The sequence below is a fragment of the Rhinopithecus roxellana genome, chromosome 3, assembly GCF_007565055.1.
Source record: "Rhinopithecus roxellana isolate Shanxi Qingling chromosome 3, ASM756505v1, whole genome shotgun sequence".
NCBI lineage: Eukaryota > Metazoa > Chordata > Mammalia > Primates > Cercopithecidae > Rhinopithecus > Rhinopithecus roxellana.
The window spans coordinates 69,705,641-69,724,386 of NC_044551.1; the positions used below are offsets into that span (position 1 = coordinate 69,705,641).

Here is an 18,746-nt window from a genome sequence, read left to right on the forward strand (position 1 = left end):
TTTTTATCACTTGAGGTCTTAGAGTTACGTGTTTAATTCATCTTGAGTTAATTTTTGTATAGGTGAGAGGCAGGAGTCCCATTTCATTCTTCTGCATATGGCTAGCCAGTTTTCCCAGCACCATTTGTTAAATAGAGTGTCCTTTTTCTGTTGTTTATTTTTGTCAACTTTCTTGGAGATCAGTTGTTTTTAGGTATGTGACTTTATTTCTGGGTTCTCTATTCTGTTCCATTGATCTGTGTGCCTGTTTTTATACCAGTACCATGCTGTTCTGCTTATTGTAGTCTTGTAGTGTAGTTTGAAGTTTCCTAATATGATGCCACCAGCTTTGTTCTTTTTGCTTAGGGTTGCTTTGGCTATTCAGGTTCTTTTTTGGTTTTATATAAATTTTAGGATAGTTTTTCTAATTCTTTGAAAAATTACTTTGGTAGTTTGATAGGAATAGTGTTGAATCTGTAGATTACTTTGGGCAGTATAGTCATTTTTAATAATACTGATTCTTCCTATCCATGAGCATAGAATGTTTTTTGATTTGTTTGTGTTATCTATGATTTCTTTTATCAGTGTTTTGTAGTTGTCCTTGTAAAGCTCTTGCACCTCCTTGTTTAAATGTATTCCTAAGTATTTTATTTTGTGTGTGTGGCTATTGTAAATGAGATTGAGTTCTTGATTTGGTTCTCAGCTCGAATGTTATTGGTGTATAGTCATGCTACTGATTTTGGTACATTTATTTTGTATCCTAAAACTTCACTGAAGTTATCAGGTCTGTGAGTCTTTTGGAGGAATTTTTTGGGTTTTCTAAGTATGGGATCATTTCATCAGTGAACAGAGATAATTTGACTTCCTCTTTTCCTATTTGGATGCCTAATATTCCTTTATCTTGCCTGATTGCTCTGGGTAGGACTTCTGGAATTTTTTTTTAAACTAGTAAAGTTTTGATATTAAGGATGAAATGTTGCTTGTACCTTTTCTCTTTAGTTTGCAGTATGAGGTTCAGGAAATAAATACATAGGTTCCAAATTATATCTCTTCCTCTAACCTTTTATAAAAGTATATGCATGTCAAATGAAAAAAGTAATATTACTCAGCTTTTCTTATTAACTTGTTCAAAATTCCTGAATCTTAGGATAGTCAGTTTTGCAAGAAACATACAATATTACAATTCCCTGACCAAGAAATGTTAGTTGCCCTGATAACTGAATTTTTGCATGACCTTAAATCTGTATTATGGAAAAATGTGTTCTTGAAAAAGAATGTACTTTTTAAGTGAATTTTAATAGTTGTTGATAGTAACAAAAACAGAGGAGGAATGGTGACCTTTTTTTATGTATCATATTTGTTGAATCCAAAGTTTCTACTTACAAAAATGGAATTAAAATAAGGGTCATGTATAGTTCTAATTGCATATTAGCAAACTTCTTTTATACTACTAACTTTCCTTTGGAAAAAAAGAACAAAGTCAACAGATACAACATATTGTTCTTGTAGAAACTTGTGTATTTTATTTTCAATTATCTAAATAGTTTCTTCTGTAATCTATGATGACATAGTTACAGATAACTGAAAAGTTGAATGAACAGAGTTGACATTCAATTTTGGTGAAAATACAGGTATGTGGTGATATCCTGAGGATTAAAGTAGGTTTTGCTGATTTCATATTGTTGTCATTTCTAACTTGTTTTCTGAAAGCCACCTTCGTGGATTTATAGTCATGTATCACATAATGATGTTTCATTTCACACTAGACTTTAAATACAGTGGTGGTCCCATAAGAATATAATATTGTATATTTACTCTACCTTTTCTATGTTTAGATATGTTTTAGATACACAAATACTTACCATTGTGTTACAGTTGCCTACAGTATTCAATATAGTAACATGCTGTACAGGTTTATAGCCTGGTAGCAATAAGCTATACCATATAGCCTAGGTACATAGTAGGCTGTATCATCTAGATTTATGTGAATATACTATATGATATTCACATAACAGAGAAATCTCCTAACAATGCATTTCGCAGAATGTATCCTGTTGTTAAGCAATACATGACTGTATTTGAAAACTTTTGGAACTTAGATGCCACCTAACTCTTTTGATTTGAACTTGGCATATTGCATTCAGTTTCTGCATTGTGTGATGGGATGGTATTTGTTATGTAAGAAGTTACCCTGAGATTTTGCAATGATTAGAAGTGTGTATATTGATCCAAGGGTGTAGGTGAGGTCATAAATAAAAGCAAAATTCTTCTGAAGTGGTGGTTTTAGAGCCCTTAAGAGATGAAATACTTCCTTGAAATTAATTTGTCCCTAGTTACCATTATTGTTACTTATTAAAGACTAAATGTTAAAATCAACATTTAATGTATTCAAACATTTGGTACCGAGGACTTTTTTTACAACTGTTGTGTTACTGGTGATGTGGAACAGGCAGGACTATTTGTCTGGCCTACTAGTTTTACTTTAGAGTATAAGTTTGTTTGCCAATATATTCATTTACTGTGAGAGAAATATTCCACTCAATAACCAGGAATCAATAACACTATACCTTATAAATAAGATTAGAAAGTTCAACAAATGTAGAATATTTGTGGAATTCAAGTAAAGGGATAGAATAGTCTTAAGAAATGTTTTACCTAGGCTGTGGCAGACCCTATTGTACCCTTGTTCTGCACAAGAAGGACGTTTTTCTAGCTGTTAGGTATTTATGTCCCTTTGTCCTGTTCTGTCTTCTTTGAGCAATTCTATATATACACTGATAAAGCAACTTTGTAACCTAATGTTTTATAATATTCCAAAAGGACCTTTTTCTCAATCTTTTTGTTCATACTTTTAGTGTCTGTAATTACATAAATTAATTTTAAAAGGCTATTCATCTTTCTTTGCTTCTGGGATGACCTATCATTAGATATTAATACCTTTTTCATGTGCTGAAAATTTCTGCTTTCCTTTGTCAAAGAGGGGGTTCCTTTGTTCATCTTTGCCTATTTCATCTTTTCCCAAGGTCCACTTTCCATGTTAGCAAGTATAAGGAATGGCTCAGCTTCACTAATGTTTATATAATGTTACAATATTCTTGCACTATAGCCCTTGTTAAAAGTCAGTTATTACCTACTGTCATTTGGAATAAGAGACTGGGATTTGGTACAAGGAATAGGACAATTAGCCACTCAGCTTGTATTGTGGTTGAGGGGTGGTGTGTTTTCATTGTACTTAATTGGCTACCATGTATACACAATTATTGTGCTTTCTGCTTTAAGTGTTTTCATATATCACTTGTAGATTTAAGTAAGTGGTATAGTTTGTTTTTTTTGTAAGCATAATTGAGTTCAGAATTTCTGTAAGGGCAGGATCTTATTTTGAGAATATCAGCATCTGGATGACAAGTGTTGGTTTTGAGATTACGATAATCCTTTTGTATGCATTTTCTTTAGGAATATATGTATTCTAATAGCTAATCTTATGGTTCCCAGTGCTGAAGAGGGCTTACAGGTAATCACTGTCCTAAATACCAGAATGATTCTTCATAGAGATGACTTTCCATGATTATTAGGTGGTTATGATGTAATGAAGACTCATAACAAAAGTGGTTGAACAAAAGTGACCTATACAGATTCAGAGCCGCTTTATAAGGAGTAAGCTCGTGGTGGAATTGAATCAGACCAAGTGAATCAGAACATACATCCTCTTAACATATCTAAGAATCCTTGCCACAATAATGAAAATTTTCCAGGTTTTACAGGAGTAAAGTACTTTTCAGTAGTTGAACAATTAAAATTTTGTATTTAACAGCATTTTGTATATAGTGGAAAAAAATGGTAAGATGTTTCCCAATCTTAATTACTTGTGTGCAAATACTTACATGCATTTTTTGGTTATAAATAATCATAGGATTCATAGTTTAAATAAAAATATATCATTTCTTTGAAATTAAGATATTATTGTATTTGCTAAATTTTCATTTTAATGTCTTAAGGTAAATTGGATTGAGGTTAATAATATATAAACTCTTGAGTATTTTGGAATCCTTTAAAAGTCAGCCCTCTAGGCTATGCTAATGTTTTTCTGAAGACACTGCATAAAAGAGTGACCCATAGATATCTTAAATCTTCAGATGCCAGAGAGCTATGTCGTTGTACATCTTAAGTATGATTAGGCTACCATTTTAGTTACTTTTACAAAGCATAATTCATCAAAAATATAGAAAGCTTAGGTTATACTGTTTGAATTTCTAGATTCTTATAAAAGTTTAAGGGATGAGTGTAAATTGATAAAGCATCTTATGAGATATCAATTGGTTTGCCCTATGAAAAAACATAAAGATGATTTTTTGAATGGCAGAACATTCTAAAAGAGGATTCAATAAATATAAATTTAGTATTCTGATTTCTTTTTTAAGGTATTGACGTAGAAAGCTTCCTATAAATTCTTACCATGTTAGTTTTAGCTGGTGGAAACAATCTAATGATAATATATTATACTTTAGAATTGTGATGGTGGTGTTTTACAAATGGAGCATGTGTGGTGTTAGATTTGACTGAATAACTGAAGGAGCAGAAGGACTTCGTTTTACAAAATATAACTAACAAATATCTTAATTAAATTGCAGTTACATTTGATTATATTTTAAACTGGCAAGAACTGCTACTTCCCACTTTAAAAAGAAAACAGTGGAACTTTGCTATATAAAAAAAGCATTACCATTAGGAAAAAATATCACAACTTGGTTCTCTTAACAATAAGGAGCCATTTTTCAGTTGTCAGTTTGACTTTTAATCTTGTGATACCATCTTCCTTATATTCACATTAGTGAATATTACAAGAGAATCTAGAGATTGTCTTGTTAAAATAACTAAGAGTGACTTTTAAAACATACTCAAGCTCAGCAAATAAACAAAAGGAAGCCAAACCTGAAGGTACTATAATGTAACCATTCCCAAGACCTAACTGGAGATTTAATTTACAGAAAATGACCTAGCACCCTCATAAGTCAGAAATGGAATCATACACAGAAATATATAGATGTTAAAAATACCTTCACATTTTATTGCAGTGGTGAATTTGTGTTTGTGTGTGTGTCTTTACATTTAATAATACTGTAAATTATTTCTTTCTGAGACCAGAATAGACCCCTAGAACATTACAACTTTATGTCGAAGAGTAGGAACAGTTTTCTTTAGTGGAAGTTGCTTAAGACAGGATTCTAATTTATACCTGTTGCTTCCTGATTTTAAATTTTCTATACCTTTGATATCTGTTGCTTCCTTATTTTAAATTTACTTCTATCTAACATTGTGGTTAGCTTTTAAACTCCTTTCACTCTTTTAACACTTTAAAGAATTTGAATTATTGATTAAAGTTAAATGACAAATTACTAAATTCATTTTTTAAACTCATTTTTTTCCAATGGTATGGTATCTATTTTATTTCTTTTTTTCCATACTTATCTTAGATACAGTAAAAGCTTATATTTCCTGTTTGGTATGTTGGCAGATTTGGAGCTCTTTATAGTTTTTCGCTAACAGTTAAAATTAACCTGAATGAGACTTTATGATTTATAACTGGTTGTTTTATTCTTAGGAAAAGAATCTGATTTATCTTTAACATCTATGAACATAAATATATGTTTGTATTTAGTACATTATAAGTTCTATTCATTTTATATTCTTACACTTATTTATATCCTTAAAGAGTATGCAGTTAAATTCTTTTTACTGTATTTATTGAAATCATCAAGCATATTTCTTCAAACCTTGGTTTTCAAAGTATTGTGTCATTCATGCTTACTATTTTATGTATGCATATGTGCATTTGCATTTATCCAGTTTTAAAACATAACCTTAAAAAAGATAAACAACGTCCATAGGGTTTTTAATAAGATAAGAATACATATCTATTACTGATATCGAATATTTATCTTTAAATTTCAGATAAGCCTTTGAAAAAAAGAAAACAAGATTCTTACCCACAGGAGGCTGGGGGTGCTACAGGAGGTAATAGACCAGCTTCTCAGGAGACGGGTTCTACGGGAAATGGGTCAAGGCCAGCATTAATGGTTAGCATTGATCTTCATCAGGCAGGAAGAGTGGACTCTCAGGCTTCTGTAACTCAGGATTCAGACTCCATAAAAAAGCCTGAAGAAATCAAACAATGTAATGATGCACCTATTTCTGTTCTTCAGGAAGATATTATTGGAAGTCTTAAATCTACACCAGAAAACCATCCTGAGACACCTAAAAAAAAGTCTGATCCCGAGCTTTCAAAGAGTGAAATGAAACAAAGTGAAAGTCGATTGTCAGAATCTAAACCAAATGAAAACCGATTGGTGGAGACAAAATCAACTGAAAATAAGTTAGAAACTAAAGTTGAGACCCAAACAGAAGAACTTAAACAGAATGAGAGCAGAACAACTGAATGCAAACAAAACGAGAGCACCATAGTTGAGCCTAAACAAAATGAAAATAGACTGTCTGACACAAAACCAAATGACAACAAACAAAATAATGGCAAATCAGAAACAACAAAATCAAGGCCTGAAACCCCAAAGCAAAAGGGTGAAAGCCGGCCTGAGACTCCAAAACAAAAGAGTGAAGGGCGTCCTGAAACCCCAAAACAGAAGGGTGATGGAAGGCCTGAAACTCCAAAGCAAAAAGGTGAAAGCCGCCCTGAAACTCCAAAGCAAAAAAATGAAGGGCGACCTGAAACACCAAAACACAGGCATGACAATAGGAGGGATTCTGGAAAGCCATCTACGGAGAAAAAACCTGAAGTGTCTAAACATAAACAAGATATTAAATCTGACTCACCTCGGTTAAAATCAGAACGAGCTGAAACCTTAAAGCAGAGACCTGATGGGCGATCTATTTCTGAGTCACTAAGACGTGACCATGATAATAAACAAAAATCAGATGACAGGGGTGAATCAGAGCGACATCGAGGAGATCAGTCTAGGGTTCGAAGACCAGAAACATTGAGATCCTCTAGTAGAAATGAACATGGCATTAAATCTGATAGTTCAAAAACTGATAAACTAGAACGAAAACACAGGCATGAATCAGGGGACTCAAGGGAAAGACCATCTTCTGGGGAACAAAAATCAAGACCTGACAGTCCTCGTGTTAAACAAGGAGATTCTAATAAATCAAGATCTGATAAACCTGGTTTTAAATCACCAAATAGTAAAGATGACAAAAGGACAGAGGGAAACAAGAGTAAAGTAGACACTAATAAAGCACACCCTGACAATAAGGCAGAATTTCCAAGTTATTTGTTGGGGGGCAGGTCTGGTGCATTGAAAAATTTTGTCATTCCGAAAATCAAGAGGGATAAAGATGGCAATGTTACTCAGGAAACAAAGAAAATGGAAATGAAAGGAGAGCAGAAAGACAAAGTAGAAAAAATAGGATTAGTTGAAGATCTAAATAAAGGAGCTAAGCCTGTAGTTGTTCTACAAAAACTGTCTTTGGATGATGTTCAGAAACTTATTAAAGATAGAGAGGACAAATCAAGAAGTTCCCTTAAACCTATCAAGAATAAACCATCAAAGTCAAATAAAGGTAAGAATACTGATGTCATTTATAATATAATCGATTTTAAGTGCTAAGGTTAATAAGTATTAAAAAGGAAATTTACAAAAATTAGAAAGCTACTACATGAAAATATAACATCTATGTCAAACAACAGTAAATTTTTTTCAGAAGTATAGATAAAGGTTTCCAATGAATTTTTTTTTCCCCCACAGTTTTTTTCTTCCCACCCACTACTCAAGGTAGTTATGAATCTTACTGCTATTTGGTTACACAGAGATAAGTTATTTGGCTGTTTAATTATTTCTTATATTTGTTATTTCTTATGTTAATCAAGTGAATGTTGTATTAAAATAGCTGTCTTTAAAAACTCTCTATAGTCTTACAATACTATATTCTTATAGACCTGTGTTTGAGCTAATTATCGATGAATAGTTTGTATAGTTTAGAAAGTTATATAAAAGGTTATTTTTCATTTTGTGGGGGAGATGGTTAGTTAAATATGTTTTATATTTTTAAAACATATCTTTTTGTCCTTGTTTATGCAAAGGTAATAGGGAATGGTACTTACTTTTTAAATTTGGTTAAATTGTAAGTTTGTGGGAGGCAGGGGGACTGGTTATTTTTGCATGGTTTCTGAGTTAAATTCTCTGGTTACTTGAGTAAGATTATTTCCAAAGAGAGAAGAATGTCTTAAGTGCCAAAAAATAATGACCATTTGTGCAGAAGATATACTTTTGTATCCCGTTGTACACAAGTATTTAAAATAACTTTTTTTATTTTTAAATAGAGATGAGGTCTTCCTGCTTTGTTGACCAGGCTGGTTTCGAACTCCTGGCCTCAAGCGATCCTTTCATCTCAGCCTCCCAAAGTGCTGGGATTACAGGCGTGAGCCACCATGTCCATGCAGTCTAAATATATTGAGGTGTAGTGAAGGCAATAGAACTGAGAGTTTATTTGATTTTGAGTTTTCCTTCTGTGAAAGATAATTATTAAGAATTTAGATTTATACTTCTATATAACCAAGTATATGAAATCTGGAATTGCATTGGCTAAGATGGTAGCCATTACCTTTTTTGGCTATTTAAATTTAATTTAACTAAAATTGAAAGTTCATTTTGTCAGTAGTCACACGTGGCTATTGGCTACCATATTGAACAAAACAGAACATTTGCATCATCACAGAAAGTTGTATTGTATAGCACTGCAGTGCATTAGGAGATATAAAAAGTGTGTGGTTATTGTTTTCATAACATGCTGTTGTAACTTGTCTACCAAGAAAATTCTTTGAAAACATATTATAAAGAACTCTATTCAAAGAATGACTTGTGGCTAATCTGCTGTTATCCTTGCTTGGTGTTCATCAACATTCATTTCTTCACTGTTAATTTATTTGATTTTGTCTTATAAAAATGAAAAAATATTGCCTTCTGAGTTACTAATATTTGTGTTGAGTGAAGCTTTTAATTTTTAAATTATAGCAGTTAGACTTACCAAAAATCAATTAAGACATCAGCCTCAATTATTAAGTAGCCTTTTTTATTTCACTGGAATGCGTCTTTTCAGAGTTACTTGTTAATATAAAAGAGGTTGTAGAATGCGGGGGTTAACACCAGAATTGTTTTCTTTTAGGTAAAGATTTTCTTTAAAATTTTTTAGTGAAAGTTTGGGAGTAGCTTATATTTATAAACTAAAGAGTATGGCTATACAATTTTAGAAGAGTCAGGTGAAAGATGGAAAGTGGTACCCTCTTGTTCCTTTGATCTGGACCATCTTTCTCTCCCTCCCCTCTCAGCTTACCCTAGCCTTGCTTTCTAAACTCTGTTCTAACAAAGAGTCTTTTACAACTCCTTAAAGAACATCCAGAAGTGAATATAGCTTTTAGTTAGTAATTGCTATATTATTTCACCTGGTTTTTTTCACATGCAGTAATATGGCCTATGAATAAGTTTTTAGCACCAAAATGCGTTTCTGATAGTATACTTTTAGTGCAGATGTATATACCTGATATGGTCATGTTAGTATGTAAGTAAGCTATCTGGGTGTCTGAGTGATGTGTATGTATGTGTACATGTGCATGTTTGTGTATATATACACATATATTAATGTAACTACAATTACAATAACAATCCTTTTCATCAAAAAATACTATGTCAGTGCTTAAATTCATTTCAGGATACCGTGTAGCTATCTTTTGGATTAATTTATTGATGTCTTAGGATCTGTATCTTTTTTTTTTTTTTTTTTTTAGTAATGTTCTAATTTTGGTTTTATTTTAGATTTTTGCTACTCAGTTTAAATAGCAGAGTTGGTTAATTGTGGATTTTTTTAATTGCATGTACATGAAGCACAGTTGTAGATTACTGACCCTTTGTAGTATATATTGGGATTTTCTTTGGAGATTCACAGAAAATCACATTTTGATGTGTTGATGATTTTCTGAGTAAAGGAATTAGTCTGAATATTGCTGGGATACTTTTATGGTTGGTTCCTAGGACCAAAATTGAAGAGCCATAAATTTCCATCTTTTAAACATTTTACCAGTTGTTCATATAGAAAATATTCATTCTTTAGGATATATTTTAAGCTGATAAATTTTGAGTGTGTGATAGAGGTATAGATTTATTACTCCTATTTTAGATTACTTATTTTTGTCTTTTGTATGAGCATGTTAAATGTAAATGGCATTGTTACATTTGATTTGATTTCTGTGGCAATATGTCTATATCCCTGGTACCTAACAAAATACTTCATACATAATAAAATTATACTTAATGCCTATTGAATGGAGACGATGTCACCATTTTCAGGAAAAGCTTTTGTGTACACATTAAAATTAGATAGTCATCTTTTATGTTCCCATCAATACATCCTAGCTCAAGAGTTACTTATTTTTCGAATCCTGCTTCCTAAATATTGTAGTAACTTTCTTCACCCTGTCAACTACCTAGATTTTTTATTAAGATCCAAAGAAAACCTGCTTATAGTATTATGTGTTTAGTTTTTCTATCACACTTATTTTGATCTACAGCAGTGACAACATGGGATTAATATTATTCCCATTCTTATCCTGCTTTGTCAACTTCCCTATCTTTCCATCACCTTGTTTATTCCTTGTGTGGGAGGGGTGGAGGGGGCAGTCAGGCAACGTAACCCTTTGTAGAATTCTTTTTAAGTCCTTCAAGTATCTTCTAAAATATACTTCGATCAGTATGTTACATGCCAAAAAATATTTTATTGTTAAAAATTTTATTAGAATATTACCCTAATGTATAATGTCTCTAAATTAAAATAATAAAGTTATGAGATCATTTAAGATTGGCATAATCTCCCAACATTTTGGGAGGCCAAGGTAGGTGGATCATTTGAGGTCAGGAGTTAAGACCAGCCTGGCCAACATGGTGAAACCCCACCTCTACTAAAAATACAAAAATTAGTTGGGCACGGTGGCAGGCACTTGGTAGTTCCAGCTACTCAGGAGGCTAAAGCAGGAGAATCGCTTGAACCCAGGAGGAGGAGGTTATAGTGAGCTAAGATCGTGCCACTGCACTCCAGCCTGGGTGACAGCGCAAGACTCTTGTCTCAAAAAAAAAAAAAAATTGGCATAATCATCAACTAACATGTGCCTTCAGTGTTATTAACAGCTTAGTATCAGTAATTACAAACATTTGATTTTGTTTTGGGTTTTTTTTTTTTTTTTTTTTAATTCCAGAGTGTCTCAAAATAGCTTTATGTCTAAGGAAAACATTTTTCCTTCTCTCTCCCCCTTCTTCTTTCCAACTAGTATATCATTCTCCATTATGTGGACTCAGTGCTTTCGAGAAATATCCGTATTATTTGTTATTTGACATCATCCTTTAAACTGAAGAGTAAAGCAGTTTCTGAAAATAGTGTTCAGTGGGAATGTATCTGGCAGCTTTAATAGTCAATAGTGATTAGCCTATATTGCTCACTTGATGAGCTAATGATTGTAGGCCTTACTAGGGACAGTTATGTCACTTCAATTATCTACTGTTACAGTTACACTGCTAAATGCTGATCACTGTCATCAGCTGGTTGCCTTTTACTTAGCACTGAACCAGTCTAGTTAAATTGTGTTTAGGATCCTCAGCTTCTGCAAGTTTTAAAGTATTGTTTCTGAGAGTGAATTTATAGCATAGTTTATTAATTCCTAAACTGAGGATTTTCAGTATGTTTTCTTTAAGGTAGATTGTAGTATTGAATAATATTTAATGATGCTGCAGTAGGAATTTATTTTGCTTCATTTGCACAGTTTTATAAAATACCTTTCTAAAAAACTCAAATTTTCAGTTTCTGTAAAGACATTCATATCAGTGATATCTTTAGGAAATGTTTGGAGAAAGTTTATTACAGAAGTTGGCATAATCTGTATCTAGCTCTTGTGACTTTAGAGCAGTATTTTGAAAATTTGTACTCATGATTTCCATTTGTAGAAATTTTTGTTCCAAATTATGCTTAATAGATTGTTCATACAAATATTGCTTAAAAGAAATGCATTACGTAGAAACCTTTTTATAAAAATTAAAGTTTGCTGGAGGTGTTCTCTCTCCTTTCCATTCTGTCTCTTAAGCCAGCCCAAAAACGTAGTTTCTATAGGGTTCTTGTATCTGTAGAAATAGGTGTATGATTGACAGCTAAGGAGCTAGCAAATACTAATTCTGAAAGAACCTGTGCCTGTTTATGAAGAAATAATCTTTATACTGAATTCCCTCTTACATCCTAAAAAGAAATTAATGAAACCCTTCTTTACAAGGGCCTGATGCGAAATTAAAGAGTATGAATACCTACTAGTATTATAATACCAATAAAATGGGTTTTTTAATGTGGATCTCTCTGTCTTACATATAAAAATATTAGCATTTTCTGGCTTCTGATGTGTCAATTTTTAAAAATTCTCTTTTAAACTTATTATAAATTATAGTACAAAGAGAACTGATATCAAAACCTTGAATACATCTTAACCTTTCAAAGCTTGGTTCATTCACTTTTAAAATAAAGAAACCAATTTCCCTCCTGCTTTACACAGTTATAAAAACCAAAATGAATGTTGTTATAGTAAAAGCTAATCGGTCTGATTTTTTTATATAAAGGAATGTACAGTCATTCAGTTTCTAATTGAATTGAATTTATCTAAATGAAGAAATCAATTTTTAAAAACAAATCTTTTTCTGTATCTGCACTTTATATTCAGTGTAAATTTAAAGATATTACTGCCACAATTTATTTTTCTCACCGTGTATACGTATCAAGGAAAGAATCATTTGATCGCTGCCCCCTACTTTTCATAGTGAGTAGTAAGTTGTTACTTACATAATGAGTAGTAAATTATCATTTACATGCAGTATTGAAATTTTTTTTTTTTTTTGCCCCCGCTTACCTCTAGTTGAAGTTAAAGATCCATTTGGTGTTTCTGTGTTATATGGGTAGATTAATGGAAGAATCCTGCCTGAACTGTTACATTATGCCTGCCCAAGATTTTTGTTTGTTTGTTTAGGATTTATAATATTTGGAGGTTTATGTAAGGCTCTTAGTTTTTTTTTCTGAACATGACTTGTTTCCATTGACCAAAGCTTCAGCCCCAAAGATTTTATTAGTTTAGGTGATTTGTTTCTATCTCAGAGTTGTTTTCCTGTTTTAAAAAGAAAACAAAACACTTTGTTATCAAATCAATGTTTGGGACTTTAAATCTTTTGATGATTTCTGGTTTTAATAATCTGGCAGGTGCTGATTTGTGTGATTTATAATAGAAATCAAAGATTGCTTAAATGTAGCTTATCGCGCGGTGGCTCAAGCCTGTAATCCCAGCACTTTGGGAGGCCGAGACGGGCGGATCACGAGGTCAGGAGATCGAGACCATCCTGGCTAACACGGTGAAACCCCGTCTCTACTAAAAAAAATACGAAAAACTAGCCGGGCGAGGTGGCGGGCGCCTGTAGTCCCAGCTACTCGGGAGGCTGAGGCAGGAGAATGGCGTAAACCCGGGAGGCAGAGCTTGCAGTGAGCTGAGATCCGGCCACTGCACTCCAGCCCGGGCGACAGAGCAAGACTCTGTCTCAAAAAACAAACAAACAAACAAACAAACAAACAAAAAATGTAGCTTATCTAGAGTAAATGTATTCTTTAGCTGTATTAGAGCCAGAGTATAGAGTGCACTGTATTTAATGGAATATATGTACAGAACTGAAAACTTAGTATCTCACAAAATTGTGACTAAATGACATTATTCATCAAGCCAATAACATAAAGTTTTATGGGAATTCAGACATCTGATTTAAAGAATAAAGCAGTTAGGACAAAAGAAATTAGGGGAGAGACAATCATAAAGCACTAGTGGTCTGAAGTTTTTAGGAACAAATAACTTGGCAAGCAACAATAATCCCTAAAATCATCAATCCCTAAAATACATCATCATGTGTTAAGAGACAGCAAGACTCTATGTTTGTATTTAATGGATTATTAACTAATTCAGGGGAAGTAACATAACCAAGTATGTCATACAGATAATTTTAAGTACTTGCTATTTATTCATTTCTTTTAAACTGAGTTATCCAAATCAGGATCCTTTCGTTTTTTTAAAGACAGAGTCTCATTCTCTTGCCCAGGCCGGAGTGCAGTGGTGCTAATATAGCTCACTGCAACCTAGGACTCCTGAGTTCAAACAATCCTCCCATCTCAGCCTCCAGATGGCTGGGTTATCCAGATCCTTGATGTCATATTAAAGATCCCAGGCCTGAATATGGGAAAGTCATGCATTTTATTTGTTATCTTTGTAATCAAGGGACCTGGCAGAGTCAATTTATAAAGTGCTTCATGAAATGGAAGAAAGGATGTGGTTAATTCAGAAAATGTGTGAAACCTGTGGAATAGACAATTCTGTTTAAAATGAAACAGGGTTCACTTTTGGAGGATGATACATGTAGAGACATTGATTCCTGGATTTTTTTCCTTTAAAGTTGGGTCATCTTCAGAAATAAAACTTTTGGCCTTTGAATTATGTTGTTTAAACTTTCAAAGTTTTACAGAAGTTAAAATGATCTAGAGAATACTAGAGGTCTTAATAGTATTCTCGTTAACGTAAGGAATAAGAAAGGGTAAACTACTGTTAATAAATGTTGATACCTGCTTTATCGGATATAAGGCACAGGTTGTCTGTGTTTGGCTATTGTGAGGAATTTTTTTAAAAAGAAAAAGAGCAGAGTCCTTGCTCTGGGAACATAATAATCCATTGCAGAGAGAGCACAAGAACTAGTACATATTTTAACCTTTGATTATTGTGTGTTTATCTGCAGGAAAATATTAATTCTGGTATATTAGTATCAAGTCAGTATGTCTGTGATGTGAACTTAATCTAAGCAGAACAATCACTTGGGTACATTTGCTTTAAAAAAAAAAAAATTCCATGATGGATGAAAGGTCAAATACTTTGGGTTATCTGTATTTATAAACCCATAAAGATCATAATGTTTCAAATACTGCAAAAAAAATTTTTCTATTCTTAAAAATTTTGGAAATGTGCTCATTTGTCTATCAAATGTAGCAACTCAGGAACTATCCAGGAAGTACATCTGTAAGTGAACATGAGAAATTGTGAACCACAGAGGCAATCAAGAAGCATCTATTGACCATCCATATATGTACTTAATATTATGTAGGTTATGTGGAAAAGGGAAGATGTATACTCTAAAACATGATGTTCCATCAAAAAGACACATACTGAAGTAGAGATATTCATTCAAAGACTTTTAAATGAGGTGCAAAATGTGTTCAGTTTGGGGCTGAAGATATGCAATGCAAAGCTAAAGTTGACTTCTTTTACTTCTACCAGTATTCTAAAAAAAAAAAAAAAAAAGACCCTCACTGATAAAACTTAACTAGTTAAATTAAGAGAGCCAATACAGAGAAATATTACCTGATTTCAAAATGACACAGAAGTTAAACTCAACATTAGTTAGAATTCTTAGCAATTGAAGTCTGGGATATTACCAGTCATGAGTATTGCATGTTTGTTGGGTAAAATTGTTGCTGTGCATGTCCTTAGAAGAACAGAAGCCTGAAAGTTACTGAAATAACTCCTTTGTGATACCGAATAAAAGTTTCAGAAGAATTAAAAGGTTATTCTTCATTAAGATTAATGTTTTATATCTCCATCTTGAGTTATTTGATTGTATTGTCTTAATCTTCTTGATAGCTATTTACTTTTCTGTCATGATTTTTATTCTTTACATAAGCACTATTATCATTTGCATGTTATAAAGGATAGTATTAATGTTGATTGTAAGTTACTAATATTTCCTGCTATAAACCACAAGGTACTCTTTGCTCCCAATTCATAAAATTTATCAGGTAAGATTTTTCTTTTTATACTTCCACTCAAAGTAAGTAAAGGAAGCTAAAATTGCCATATTTAGTAATCATTAAGGACAAATAATCCTGAATAAGTAGCTCTTTCTACTTCTACTTTATTTTTTAAACTGTCAGGAAGATAGTCACAGTTTATTTCTTCATAAGAACTATTTGTGTGTGTTTGTGTGTATGTGTGTAAGATTAAATAGTATAATGGCTCTTGTCTTATTTTTTATTGTCTTGACTTTTGTGGGAAGATAGGAACTTGAATTTTCTAAAAGTACTTGAAATGTACTTTTCAGTTACAGACATTTATATTTTAAAATATTTGTTGTCTATTTATCCTATGTGACATGTTTCTCTTGTCTTCAGTTAAATTGTATATATTGATTTGTCTGTTTGAAGAAGTTCTCCTAATGCTAAAGGCATTACCATGCCCTCAAATAGACAGTGATAGGTAAAAGCATATGTAAAGCTCTTGTCTCAGCCACCATACACAACTGCCAAGATCATAGAAAAGGAGGAGGAGTGGTAAGTGTCTTCCAACACTTCTCACTTGTATTGAGGGGTAACATTAGATTCAAACTACTTCAGACCTACACAAAACAAAATTTATGTACTACCAAGAATGTGAAGTGTACCTCTTACTGCAAATCCACTTGCAAATGTCAGTGAATCTCTAGTTTCAGAAAGTTTTTAGTCAATGCAGACAAATTGAAGGCATTATATCAAAAATTTATTATATAATTACCCTTCATTTTTATGGTGGTATCATGTTTTTAAAGTTGTTACATAATTATATGTATATATGTACACATACATATATTAACTATATTGTCACTTTAGGGTTAAGAGTATTATAGTTGTGTTTTATTAAAATAAACAGGTGACTTAGAAAACATAAATACTAATATTTTTATTGTGCTAATTTAGTTAAAATTTTCCTTTTATCTTCAGCTTTACATTTTTTTTTGTTTGTTTGTTTACCTTTCATTAATAGGTAGTATAGATCAATCAGTGTTAAAAGAATTACCCCCTGAACTCCTGGCAGAAATTGAGTCCACCATGCCACTTTGTGAACGTGTGAAAATGAACAAACGCAAGCGTAGCACAGTTAATGAAAAGCCAAAATATGCTGAAATCAGTTCAGATGAAGATAATGATAGTGATGAAGCTTTTGAATGTAAGTATCACAGAACTCTTTGTTATTATTTTAGAGTTTTAAAGCAGGTTGATGTGTTTTTCTCATTTATAATTTGGGGGTTTAGCAAGAGCACAGTCACCTTAATTCTTAATAACACAGTATAGTAAGTTTTTTTCTCTATACTTTAAAAATGCGTGAAAGATGAGATCACTTGGCACCAAGAAAAAATATTAAATGAGCTACAATTAGTTTAAAACACAGGTAGGTATGTGTCTGTATGCATTCAGCAAACATATATTGAGCTCCTATTATATGCTAGACACTGAGAGTAAAAATACAAGTAAGATATGGCCCCTGTCTTCAAAGAGCCTTCAGTCTAATGGGGGAAATATGTAAATAAATAATTGCAGTAAGCTGATAAAAGTACGATGATAACAGTAAATCCAGGGTGCTATGGGAACACATTGGATTGGCATCAAAATCAGAGTGGGGGCTCAGGGAATGCTTACTGGAAGAGGTGACACTTGAGTTGAGTCTTGAAGGACACGTAGGAGATAGCCAGATGAAGAAATATTTAAAACCATACTATCACTAAATTATGAATGGATTAGCCACATTGCAGATTATCTGTGTGGTTTGGACCTGGCTTCTCCTTTTTGCCCAGCTGTGTCCTGGAATTCCTCCCTTGTTTCACTGTTTTCCAGAGCTGGCTTCTTCACTACACAGCTACCTCTCTACAACACTGTGATCACCTGTCTTTGCACTAGACTTGCTATACCTCGCCTGTCTTCCTACTGGTCCACTGAAAAAGTTCTTCTCTTTTATCCCTATCTTCCTTCTTCTGGAGCAAGAGAATTGAGCCTAGCCAAGAGGGGTCAGCAACCTTGTTTGACTTAAACGGCATTCAGTGGAAACAGACTATGGGAGATCTTCACTTGTGTGCCAACTGACTTAGTCATAATGACCAAAAGAAGTGGGAAGACCACCAGTGTTCTACCTTTTCCACCTAGTGTCCATAGATTGAGGTGTGACAAGCAAGGGCAGGAAGGACAGATGCATGCCGCCATTTTTAAATGTATATTGCTGATGGAAGCCCTTCACCTCCTCCAAAGTTTTTAATGTTAATTTACTGATTTTTTTTTAATTGTGAGCTCTTGAGCTATGAGCAGTAGACTATGAATACTGAACAAATCTGAAAAAGGTTTTAAAATTGAAATAAAATATACAGCAAACTTAATCAACATTTAATCATGTATAATTGTTATAATTTGTATTATGAAATGTATTGACACACAGTATATTAAAATGGCTAAAGTTAATTTTTTTATTACCATCAGACATTTTGGTCATATGGGGATGTGGTTAGCTCTGGAAGGTGAGAAGATAAAAGAAATATGGGGCCCAGGAACTCACTCCCTTTAATATACATGCCTTACCACTCTGCCTCTTTCCCTCTAATAAACATATCACCCATATCTAGAATAGCCAAGAGGGAGGAGTCCCTGAATTCCAGTTTGATTTCAAATAACATTTCAAATCCAGTTGACGGATAGTGGCTGCCTGCATTACTCAATTGCAAAGATTCCTGAAGCTGTCTCACAGTTAAGTGGAAAGGATAACATAATCAGAAATCTCCATGAAGTATAAAATAGTGGAGAGTAGAGCCACACATCCTTCATGTTTGTCACCAATGCAGCCACCATTCATTTCCCCT

The 18,746-nt window shown here is 33.0% G+C and overlaps 1 protein-coding gene across 3 annotated transcripts in view; it reads left to right on the forward strand.

Annotated features, from left to right (window-relative positions):
* NIPBL (NIPBL cohesin loading factor) overlaps positions 1-18,746 on the forward strand; it is a 196,341-nt gene that overhangs the window by 110,132 nt on the left and 67,463 nt on the right. For all 3 annotated transcript variants that reach the window (XM_010373383.2, XM_010373400.2, XM_030927192.1), the window contains 2 exons: positions 5,929-7,554; positions 16,889-17,071. In XM_010373383.2, the coding sequence (XP_010371685.1) occupies positions 5,929-7,554; positions 16,889-17,071 (1,809 nt within the window). The remainder of the gene's footprint in view (positions 1-5,928; positions 7,555-16,888; positions 17,072-18,746) is intronic.